Source organism: Euprymna scolopes, unplaced genomic scaffold (genome assembly GCF_053919585.1).
Source record: "Euprymna scolopes isolate OS-2025 unplaced genomic scaffold, ASM5391958v1 sca188, whole genome shotgun sequence".
Taxonomy (NCBI): Eukaryota; Metazoa; Mollusca; class Cephalopoda; order Sepiida; family Sepiolidae; genus Euprymna; species Euprymna scolopes.
This window is the reverse complement of record NW_027633200.1, coordinates 37,257-49,949: the sequence shown is the minus strand read 5'-3', so window position 1 is coordinate 49,949 and position 12,693 is coordinate 37,257. Positions and strand designations below refer to the sequence as shown.

Sequence of the window (12,693 nt, the reverse complement as noted above, 5' to 3'; positions counted from 1 at the left end):
TTGACTTGATCCGACACGCCTGAGAAAAATTTTTGCGAGAAAAACACACATTTTGTCTTTTCTATAATAGACTAGCTTGCTATGATAGACTAACAGGAGTGTCCGGAGTTGCTTGGGTGTCCGTAGATGTTAAAAAAGTTTGGGTGGGTAAGTAGGCTTGAACTCTAATCCTTAAGGCAAAAGTGGAAAAGACAGACAACTTACCACAGCCCCAAGAAGGCAGAGATGTGAGAATGGTTGAAATTAAACAATTAAAAACTTAAGTGACAGGTGTGTAAATTTAATAAGGTCAAACATCACGCCACAGGGGAAATGAAATCCCGCAGTTAAACTTTGGCTGTGAGGCAGTTTTTTTTTGTTTTTTTTTCCCCAAGATGTTGAGGGAAAAACCATAAAAAAGGGAGTGTCCAAATGAATAGCAATTGTCTGATATGACGGTTTTCACCGCATTGATCAAAGCTGATTGCTTTATGGACACCCCTGGTGGGGAAACTGAGGAATTGCCTTCGCTCCATCAGTTTCACTTTATTTACACTAAAAAGCCGAACAAACACGCGACAGAATGGAATAGCGCAAATTTTATAAAAGTTGATCAAAGTAAATCTAGACACGACGTCCCTTCGCAAATCATAGATATTATGATCTAGAAGATATATAAACAGTTCTTAGAAATAGTTATCTTATTTGTTTTGGCTTGCTTTTTGTTGACATCACCTTTTCTAATAGAAAAAAATATTAAGTCTCCAATCTTTCTTTTCTATTAACTCCATAACTAGGAATCTTGGGAAGTTTCCTTCACATACAGATGATATGGTTTTCCTAGTTTTGGATCTTTTTTCATCATTTGAGCTAGAGAGGTAAGTCAGAGGAATGGTTTCTTTGAAGGGTTTTGAGGTGGAAGTAATTTTTTTTTCAGCCATTTGTTTTGGGGGTTTATTTTTCATCACTCACGTTCCCTACCCACCTTAGAATAAAAAAAAAAAAAATGGGACACAATAAGGCGAAAACCCATTCGTCTTGACCATGTCCGGTTACGTGAAGGATATACTTTTTTGATAAGGAGTACTCAATCACTATTTCCTGTTCATTATGTCCTTAAAAATATATTTGTTCAGATGGAGTTTTGGTCATTCCAATTGATTGACCTTTGCCAGTCTTCTAGCACTTGTTGATTTGCCTGTGTTTGGTAGTGAGGAAAAAAAGATGTTGAAGTACCTTTGCGTTTTGTTCTTTACTATGGTAGTTGGCATTTTGAGTGTAAGTGCTAGGGCTTGATGTGACTGGCTGATTGGTCAGATCAGGCTTCTCTGAGCACCCATCTAGCCAAAGTAAGAGTTGTAATGTGTTGCAGTGCCTAGATTTGTATGCATTCAGGTCTAGTTTAGCTTAATTACCAGGATCACATCCTAAAACGTTACAGTAGCAACCCACAGCTAACTAGTTGCCCGATTTAGGGATTTTTACCCTTTGTAGGTCAAGGCAAGGTTAAAAAAAAAAAAAAAAAAAAAAAAAGCTGTGCATGTGTGATCCCCCTCTGGTGCTGCATGCGAGATTACGCAACAAAAAATGTGAAAAAATGATGAACGTGATGAACGCCAAGTTTCAGAAAAATTTAATAGATGGGGCAAAAGTTATGGGGTAAAAAGTGTCATTTTTTGTAATTTTGGAGCATTTGTTATCCCTTTTAAGCTCCTGAAAACGCTGAATCCCAGTGAAAATGGACAAGCGATGCAGTTTAATGCCTTAAGATATGTATATTTAAGCACCATGGAAAACCACTATATAGACATAAATATCAAGTTTTTGAGTAATATGAAAAAAGAACTCAAAAAAGGCATATCTTTTTAGCCCTAAAAATCCCAGAGGGATACAAACCAGAATTTTGCCAGGGTCACCCGTACTGAATTTATATTAGGAACAATGGCCTCCACATTTTGGCCAAGTTTCAGGAAAATCTAATGGATGGATCAAATGCTATGGAGCAAAAAAGTATAATTTTGGGGCATTTTTTACCTCTTATACCGAATCCCATGTATATTTCAGTTGACCACCATGAAAGCTACTATATAGTCAGATATATCAAGTTTTTGTTGAGAAATACGAAAAAAGAACCACAAAAAGGAGTGATTTTATAGCACTAAATACCCCCTGGGGACACCACCCAGAATTTTGCCAGGGTCACCCATACTGGATTTACATTAGGAACATTAGGCTCCATATTTTGGCCAGATTTCAGAAAAATCTAATGGATAGATCAAAAGTTATGGGGCAAAACATGTAATTTTGGCGATTTTGGGGACGCAACAGGAATTTTTGCAAAAAAGTTTTTTTACTGTGCACATCTATTTGAAATATAGTTTATGGAAAATTTCAGGAAAAACTAATGGACAGTTATTTGGCAATAGTCCGGACTAACAGATGCACAGAAGCCACTGAAAACATGGGTCTCTTTCCGATAAATCAGGGGGACCAAAAAAAAGTTTTATATTTTAAGTTGTTTAAATCTTCCAATATTTATTCATGGGTTCCAATTTACTGATTTTGTAGAGTAGGTTAGGTTAGTTTTTGTTTAACGGCACATCAACCCTATAGGTCATTTCATGCCATAAAAGGTGAAGAGAATATTCTTCATTTGAGACTTTGGCCAGTGGTTTGCTTTATTTTCAAATAAGTTCCAAAAGTTTAATTTTTCTCAGGAAATCTAATATTTTGTAAGGTGTTTCTTTTTCAAATATTGTCTTAAGGTTTTGTTCCTTGAAATATTTCGTACGAATATTTTCATATTTTTTACATTTCATTAATATATGTTTAATGGTTAGTGGTTGTTGGCAGATTCTGCATTGAGGGATACCTTCTGCTTTCAGAAGGTATTCATGTGTTAGTCTTGAATGACTAATTCGGATTCTGGTGAATATAGTGTCTACTTTTCGTATTGGTATTATGGTTCTCTCTTGCCCAACATTTGGGTGTATTTCTTTAAGTTTGTTGTTTAGTTGTTCGTCCCATAGTTTTTGCCATTTTGCTTTTATGTAGTAGTTTATTTTATTTTTCCTATCCGTGTATGGGATTTTTCTGTTTGAAGGCATCAGCTTTGTTGCTTCTTTAGCTAGTTTGTCAGCTTCTGTATTTCCTCTTATGCCGACATGACTCGGTATCCATGCTAGTACTATTGTTTTATTATTCTTTATTTGGTGTTGGTATGTTTCTATAATTTCCAGGATGTATGGGTGGTTTATTTTCCCTCCTTTCAATGCAATTAAGCTGGACATGGAGTCACTGAAGATAAGGAATTTGTTTTCACTAGACTCCTGGACCAGTTCAAGAGCCATCTTAATAGCCTGTAACTCTGCAGTGTATATAGAGGCACCATCTGGTAATCGGATTTGCTTGTGTGCATTATGCATTTTTGCTGCTGCTCCTACTTTTCCAGTTATTTTTGAGCCATCTGTATAGATGGTTTTTGTATGTGGAGTATTCATCCCTGAGTTCTAGGAATTTGTTTTGATAGGTTTGATTGCTAGTCTGTTTTTTGGCCATTTTGATAGTCATGTCAATGTATGGTTCTGTGATTGTCCATGGTGGAGTATTATAAATTGTGTAAGTTTGAATGTTTTTTGGTTCTTCATATCCTTCTATAATAGCCTTTTTAAGGCGATATCTCAAAGGTTGAGCAGCTGTAGTTCTGCTGGTATAGAAATTTTCATACATTGACGTATATACTTTTTCATGAGCAGGATTTTCTGGTAAACTTTTAAGTTTCAATGTATATTGGAGTGAGAGTTTTTCCCATCTCAGGTGAAGGGGGAGTTCATTAGCTTCTGTGTGTAGGCTTAGAATAGGTGATGTTTGGAAGGCTCCTAGGCAGAGTCTGAGTGCTTGATTTTGTATTGGTTTCAATTTTTCTAGGTATGATTTCCTTGTTGAACTGTATATAATACAACCATAGTCCAGCTTTGGTCTTATGATTGCTCTATACAATAGGAGCATGGTTTTACTGTCTGCTCCCCAGTTTGTGTGGGATATTATTTTTAATATGTTTAATGCTTTCTGGCATTTTTTTTTAGTGCATCTATATGTGGCTTGAAATTGAGTTTATTGTCCAGGATCATTCCCAGGTATTTGGTTTGCTGTGCCACTGGTATTGTGTTATTTATTTTCAGTTGTGGGTCATGGTGATATCCTCTCTTTTTGCAAAAGTGTATGCATACTGTTTTAGTTTTGGAGAGGATAAACCCATTTTCATTTGTCCATTTTTCAATTTTATCAAGGCACTCCTGCAATTTCCTTTCTATTGTTTGCATGTTAGGGGATGAGTAGCTGATTGTAAAATCGTCTACAAAGAGGGCTTTGTCAATGTCTGTAGTCACTGCTTTGCTGATGTTGATTTTTAGGAGGAAGAGTGTAACTGATATTATTCTTCCCTGGGGCACTCCCATCTCCTGTCCGTATACCTCAGACATCTCTCCCCCGAGGCGCACCCTAAATGAGCGACCCCTGAGAAAGTTTTGTATGAATATTGGCATCCTTCCTCTGATTCCAAGGTTATGTATATCCCTCATAATGCCGTATTTCCATGTAGTGTCGTATGCTTTTTCTAAATCAAAGAATACTGACACCACATGGTGGTTTCTAATAAGACCGTCTTTAATGTACGATTCCATTTTGACCAATTGGTCCATTGTGTTCCTTTCTTTTCTGAAACCACATTGATATTTGTCAAATATTTTATTTTTTTCTAATATCCATACGAGTCGATCATTTATCATTCTCTCCATGGTTTTACAGATACAGCTGGTTAGAGAGATAGGGCGGTAGTTTGTTGGATTTGTGGGATCTTTATCAGGTTTTGGGATTTGTATGATCGTGGACTCTCGCCAAGCGTTAGGAAAGTAGCCTAAGAGCCAGATATTATTTAGTATATTCAGGAAAGTGTTTAATGAGGTTTCTGGAAGTTGTTTCAGAAATTGGTAGTGTATCTCGTCCGGTCCAGTAGCAGTATCTTTGCTTCTATCCAGAGCGTTTTTAAGTTCAGATATTGTGAACGGTAAATTGTATTTTTCTGTATTGTTTGAGCTGAAGTTCAGCTTTCTTTCTTCTGCTTCTTTTTTGTAGTTTTGGAATGTTAAGTTGTGGTGTTTGGGAGAGGAGTTTTTATTTAGTTGTTCAGCAAGTAGATTTGCCATATCCTTTTTTTCAGTGCATTTTCCACCATCCGGGTTTTTTAGGTGTATAATGGGGTGTTGGGTTTGCTTCCCATTTATCTTCCTCACCATGTCCCATACTTTCTTGCTAGGTGTTTTATTATTTAATTTAGATACATAATCTTGCCATGTTTCTCGTTTAGCTTTTTTGGTCATTTGTCGTGCTTTTGCACGAGCTTGGCGGTAGAGCTCTAAGTTTATCGAGGTTGGGTTAAATCTGAATTTTTTTAGGGCTTTTTTCCTTTTCTTAATTGCTTCTTTACACTCTTTTGTGAACCATGGTTTGTGCTTGCTGTTTTTCTTTGACGTTTTAGGGATTGTTTCTTCCGTTATTTTTATTAATCTTTGTGAAAATGTTGCTATTGGGTCAGATTCCTGGAGTATTTCGTTATTTATTTGTGTTTGGCAGAGATTTCTGAATGTGGACCAGTCAGCTCTCTTTAGTTGCCATTTTGGTACTATGTCTTCTATTGTGGGTTTATTTGTTTTAATGAAAATTGGGTAGTGGTCACTACCACACTGTTCTTCATTGATATCCCAATTGAAGTCCATGTAGATAGTCGGAGAGCTGAGTGTCAGGTCTATAGCTGAGGTTGTTCCTGTAGATGGATGTAGGTAGGTGTGTTTGCCGTTGTTCAGTATACACATGTTTGTGGTTTCTAGTATGGATTCTATTATATTTCCATTATGATTTGGTTGTCTGTCTCCCCAAAGGTTGCTGTGCGCATTGAAATCCCCTAGGATTAATGATGGTGCAGGAAGCTGTTCGATTATTTGATTTCTTTGAATTTTTTTTAATTTGTATTTTGGTGGGATGTAGATTGAGCAAATTGTGATAGTTTGGTGTAAGGTAGCTCTTACTGCTATGGCTTGTAGTTCTGTGTTTAAAATGAGTTTTTCATGGGGTATTGTTTTCTTTAACAAAATGGTTGTACCACCTGTTGGTCTATGGTCTATATGTGATAGGTTGATTTTGTTATATACTTCGTAGTCTCTAAGGGAGAGGTTTGAGTTTTCCTTCATTAGAGTTTCCTGTAGACATACGATATTTGGGTTGTGATCTTTAATTAATCGTTTTAATTCTTCATAGTTGGATTTCAATCCTCTACAGTTCCATTGTATGGCTGTTATATTTTGAGTTCTTTTATTTTGTTCCATTTTATTTGTCTAGGGGCGTTTTGTTTTCTACTTCCATTTCCTCCAATGTTTCTTCGTTTCCTTCTCTTGAGGTAGATTGGGGTCTGGATCCTGGTCCTTCCCTTGTTCTTGTTCCTGCTTTATTGGGCGGTGATGGTGTTGCTTCGCTTGGCTCTTCATTTCTGCTGTTAGGAGTTCGGGAACTGGAGTTTGCTCGGGACTGTGTATCCATTTTGTTTTGTTTATTTTTTTCCTTTTGTTTGGACAGTGATTGATGTGTTTTTTGGGGGGGGCTTGCTTCGTTTCTCCCTTCTTCGACTTCCATTTCCGGGGAGTCCATAGATTTATCTGTCATTTGAGAGTTTTGTAAAGGGTCTTTTCCTTTTGTATTTGATCTAGATCTGGATATTGAATTTGATCTAGATCTTGGTTTTGATTTTGGTATAACTTCTGGTGTTCTGGGCTCTTCCAACTTCTTAGTTTTATTAGTTTTCTCACCGACATTTTTATTGGTGTTTTCATCCTCAACTTTTCTCAGTAGTTGAAATCTATTTTGAGTGTTCGTTTGTTGTGTTTTGTTTTTTACTTGTGGTTATTTCTTTACTTTTTGGTTGGGGTTTTGTTTGTGAGTTTATAGTTGTGTTTTGGTTTATTGTTGAAGTATTGTTTATTGTATTACATTGAATGGTCATTATTTTTTTAAATTCTTCAAGTAAACTTTTTGTTTCGTTTAAGAGCTTCGTGATAATGTCAACATTGCTATTGGAGTTTGATGCTATTGAATGTTGGTTTGAGTTATTGAAGTACTGTATATTTTTTTTTTGTTATATCTGCGTAGTTGGAGCTTTCTATGCTTTTCCTAGCTTCGTTAAATGAAATGTTATTTGTGTACTTTGTTTTGAGTATTGCTCTTTCTTTTTTCCAGATTGGGCAGGTTTTTGAGTTTGCGTAGTGGTTTTCCTGGCAGTTTGCACATTTAGGTTTTTTTTTTGCAATCCTTGTGGAAGTCTTTTTTGCCACATCTTATGCATGTTGGTGACCGTGAACATCGGTCGCGATGGTGTCCATATTTTTGGCAGTTATGGCATCTTAGGGGGTTTGGGATGTATGGCTCAGTGTTGACTGTTAGGTAACCAATTTTGATTTTTTGTGGGATTATTGGTGTGTTGAATGTCAGAATGTATGTGTTGGTGAGTATAGTTTCGGAATTTTTCCTTATTTGGATTCTTTGTACATCTGTGACGTTTTGGGATCTAAGGTTGTCTTTTATTTCATCTATGGTACATAATGCAAGTTCAGAGGTCTTGATGACACCTTTACTTGAATTTAGTGTCTTGTGAGGATAAACTTTAATGGTTTTGTTGTCAAAAGTTTTCCATTTTAGCAGTTCCTCAGCTTGCTTTTTATTCTTTATTTGTGTTAATATTGTGCCGTTATTTAGTTTTTTAACCGATATAGGTTTAATACTTTGTGAGAGTATTTTTTCGATTTTAAATGGAGAAGTTTTGGTTATGGGTTGTTCACTGGTTGATTCCAATACTAGAAATGTTGGGAAATTCTCATTTCTTGATATTGGTTCATTTTCAGAGTCTGAGTTTGAAGAATCTGATAATAGATCTCGTATTTTTTTTTTTGAGGCTTGTTTGTATTCATAGATGGATTTCTTTTTTTTTTCATTTTTCCTGCTCCCCACCCACCTCGGAGTCCTATTTGGGAAGTGTTGGGGGGGGGATACCCTTTCGCCCCCAACCCAACAGGGATACAGGAAAAGTATACACTCCCTGCTGGTGGATCTAAGCATCTGTGGTTCTTCAATTTTTCTGAAGACCTCATTTTCAGGAAAAAATTCAGATTTACAGCCATGTTTTCTCCATTATCCAGCACGTTGTTTGACCCTACAGCCACCGCTTGCTAAATCAGTTTGTATAATGTGGGGAGTGTGGGCGTATTTTCTTGTTGTGTTTGTCTGATTTAGGGCTTGACGTGACCAGCCGATTGATCGGAGCGAGCCTCTCCGATCGCCCGTCTAGCCAAGGTAAGGACCAAAGTGGCGTGTTGGGAAGGAGAGGAACTCATATCTATCCTCTGCAACCCTCAACCACCAGGATTCTGTTCCAAGGTGTCACGGGTCGCCACCCACGGCAAACAGGTGGCCCCGTTGAGGGACTTTTACTCTCTGCAGGGGGGCAGACGGTGTATTCTGATGCCCCACCGACAGGGCGATGTAGAGTAGGAGTAAAGACTTGTAGTAGATTGTTTTTATTCCCAGCCCCGCAGAACATGATTCAGCTCTGCAAAGGGAAAAGGTTTATAATGTTCTTGGGTGTGTTTTAAGTCAAGAAGCCAATAGGGAAGTAGGAGTGAAGAAAAAAAGGGGAAGAAGACTTGTTTTTGTTTTGGGCTTTGCAGAACATGATTTAGTTGTGGAAAGAGTTTAAAAAAAAAAAAAAAAAAAACCTGTTAATGTTTTAGTTGGGGAGCCATATTCAGACAGCCCAATCTGGTTGCACTCGGCTATTAATTGTAAACATAAAACAAAATCTGTTGTATTTTTCATATACATTGGACAAACATTAATATTTTGGCAATTTTATGCAAATTTATCTTAAATATAATTAAAGAAAAAATGAATTTAGGATATAAAGAAAAAATGAATTTAGGATATGGTGCCGATGTTAAAATGTTGATTACATCAAATTACTTCCCATAAAGTCAGAAAGGAAGATTTGTCATATTGTCATTAAAATATACATAAAGCAATCATTGAATTAAAATAACTGCCCTTTTGTAAAATAATATGCTAATCATTCAGATAAGCAATTTAAAGTTTTCAGTGTAGTTACTGTAATAATTTTGTACATTATTCTGTGATAAGTAAAATCAATATGTTGAAAAAGATTTTGATCATTTATTAACATAACTTATGGTATGTTCCATTAAGACAGAAAATAAAATGTTTTGAAAGATTTGTTCAAAGTTTTAAAACTAAGAGAATTTGAACAGAGTGGTAATTATCACCCATGCTGGTCAAAGCATTGATAATTGGTATACTACCTTTCAGTGATGTTAGAGTCAGGGGCTAGTCTAAACATCTGGAATAACAAGGCAGTGTCTGTGAAAATAATTTCGGCACTTGTGCATTTTAGGTTTGAAGGACAATTTTTTTTTTTGTTATTATATTTTAATTCCAATTCAAGAAATTCTTAAAGTTAATAACTTTCAATGAATATTTTAAAATGATCAAAGTTTGATTTTCAAGTTTCTTTTCAAATTTTAAGTCATACATTTTCTATGGCCACTTTCATTCATATCAGAATTCTCTTAGAGACTGTTCATTAAAAAGTTGGTTTAGAAAGTTTTTTCTAAAAACAGTTGTACATTTTTATATTAATACAAAAACTGGCTGTTGTAATTTATTTCAAAATTACAATCATTTTAGAAAAGCTAAAAAATTTTATTTTAATTCAATAAATGTTCAGATAATTTAGTGTCATTGTTAATTTTTTATTTTTTTGCTTTTAACAATGTTACGTGAAACTGAATTGTCTCAGAATTTTTCAAAAATGGGGAGAAAAAAAAAATATCAAATCTAAAAAGCACAAATGCCATAATTTGTTTTGGACCATCTGATAAACATCCAGGTCAATGAATAGTCACTGCTAATTGTATAAATAAATCATTTTAGTTTCAGTATAAATAGCATAATTCCACATTTGACAGTCAGCTTAAGACTAATGCTCTTCAGATCAATGTTTATAGGAAAGTTTGCTTGTGTATGCATGATCAAGTCTGTATTTCCGCAAAAGACAAGTTAGACACAAGATGGATTTTTCGCATGTTAAAACTTAACTCCTAAAAAGAGGAACTGGGACAATAAGTAAAAATGGCTTCAGCATAGAGCATCTCCTACACTTTGATTCTAGTCAAAAGGCTAACATGTTCAAACCCTGTGTGAAATGTTCTGATAATTTTGTATAAACTGCCGCTTGGGAGAGGTTGCTCATTTTAGTATGTACTCAATAAAACTCTAAAGGAACTTGTGGGCATGTGGAACTCAGGGTGCAAATGGCACCCTGATCAAGTTGAATTTGCAAGTTTATTTTTATGAATTTTTTAATCTATAAAAATGAAGGGGGGAAAAAAATTGTGAGGTGGTGTGTAAGAGGCTGCTACTTTAATAACAAAATATTTAATTTAATTTTTTTTTAAATACATCCATGTACCTATCTGTAACAGGAGTTTGAATTTTCATCACTAAATACATAGATTGAATGGCCACATTTTTACAAAATAGGAGTTTGTTTTTTTAATCTAAAAAGGAAACATTCAAAATTAATATTTCTTAAATATTGAATACCTTTCAAATTTTTAAATTGGAGAACTTAAAACAAAAAATAAGATTTAACTTACTTTAGAACCGTCTCCAATTAATTGAGGGTTTTGGATTATTTTATGTACAGCAGATTTGATTTGAGCTTCAGTCTCAGAATGACTCCTTTTGTATCTTACAATGGGAGCAACCTGGAAGGGAGGAAATAAAACACGAACAGTTGTTTTGATGTATTTAAGATAAAATAAAGCTCCAAAATCTTTACCTTAACCAGAATCTAATGAGACTTAAAAAAAACTGCTTTTAACTTTCCTGTATTTTGATATTAATTTGTAAAATTAATCAGATTTAGTCTATAACTTCATTTTTTTATTATTGTAAGATTTAGCAGATATTAGTTATAATATATTGTAAAAATTTGCAAAAATAATTAGCCTTTTTGTCAATTTCCATCTTTAATCAGTGATAACTTACAAGCATTAAGATGGTTGATAAACCTCTAAAGTTTCCACAAGACATCAATTACAAAAAAAAAAAAAAAAAAAATGAAATATAAATTTTATCTAAAAAATGTCTGAAAAAATTCATAAAGACAAAGATAAACTTACATCGAATTTTGACGTAGCATTGAAAATGGGTTTTCTACGTTTAGAAATTACAGGTGTATTTTCATCATTTATTCGATCTCTTTTGTATGAAGATCGCCGACGGATGTCAAATGATTGAGAACGGTTCATACGTTTCAACATTGTCTGGAAAATAAAAAAATTTTAAATTGAAAAAAAAAAAAAATAAATAAATAAATAATTTAGCCTAAAAATTAAAAACTGGAGGGAAAAAAAACAAAAAAACTTTAAAACCAAGAAAAATATGGATACAGTTCAGAAATTTTGAAATGACAAACTTTATTTTTCTCAACTAAATTATAGTTATACCCAACTTAGTGTTCCTTGTCAATCCGAATGCTCCCGGTTTAGAGATTCAGATTTATTAAAATAACCTAAATCATTCAGTACCAAAAATTACTTTCAGGCTAAGAGCTGGTTAGAATTATTGGTCCCGACAAAAAGGTGGACCTGTAAATTCACCCTTGTCCATTCATCCGTCCACTTTTCTCAATAACTACGCTTTGTGCAAAGTTTTGAAAATTTCCAAACATTAAACATGATATGAGTAAAAAAGTAACAGAACGGATTTTCCGGGAAAACTCCGGTTGCTCCCCTAAGGGTGCCTTTCAGATTAAAATGGTTAAAATTGACACTTGTGCTTATTAAAAAAAATTCATGCCTTTGATTTTTATAAAACTTTCTGAAAAGTTGAAACTAAGCGATTTCTATATAATTTTGTTGGTCGATAACTCTTTAATGTGCCCCAGGTGGGTGTTCTTTTAGAGCTAATAAAAACACATTTTTTAGGACTATTTTACCATATTTGCCCAAAATTTTCTGTATGTCTATTTAGCAGTTTTGCACGTTGCTGAACTCAAATTTATATATGTTAAGCCGTTGGGGACTAATTCATGAAAGCAAACATTCTGTCTCCAAGATCCTGTTTCTGCTCTGTGGAAACTAATGTTGCTTACCATATTCAGTTTTAAAATTGCTTTGGACAAACAGACTGTATACAAATGTGGACATCTGGTCTTTTTTGCATGGCTTGTTGCACTTCGTTATTTATGAATTTGTCAAGATATTGATACCATCACCATGCCTGATAAGTTACATGTCTAATCTTTAAACCAAACGGATAGCAAAAACAAAAAATAGTTTGACCACTGCCATAAGAAAAGTTTAATAAATAATTAATATATCAAAATCTTATCTCTAACAAACAAAAACATTTAAAGTGAAATTTCATCGCCAAAACTCAAACCATTACTTACAGTTGGAGTGTCATTTAAAGAATCTTTATCACAGCTTACACTTGTCTTTTCCACATGTGCACAGCTAAGAGGACCCTCCATTAAGCTCTTTATACCCTCTGACATGTCAGTGGAATGCTGTATAGAAAAATTTATGAGACTTA

The 12,693-nt window shown here is 34.6% G+C and overlaps 1 protein-coding gene across 1 annotated transcript in view; it reads right to left on the bottom strand.

Annotated features, from left to right (window-relative positions):
• Positions 1-12,693, bottom strand: part of LOC145273806 (M-phase inducer phosphatase 2-like) — a 59,311-nt gene that overhangs the window by 21,522 nt on the left and 25,096 nt on the right. Inside the window, exons 5-7 of the mRNA XM_080127138.1 lie at positions 12,551-12,667; positions 11,277-11,420; positions 10,749-10,859 (exon numbers count right to left, since the gene is read on the bottom strand). Coding sequence (XP_079983264.1) covers positions 10,749-10,859; positions 11,277-11,420; positions 12,551-12,667 — 372 coding nt within the window. The remainder of the gene's footprint in view (positions 1-10,748; positions 10,860-11,276; positions 11,421-12,550; positions 12,668-12,693) is intronic.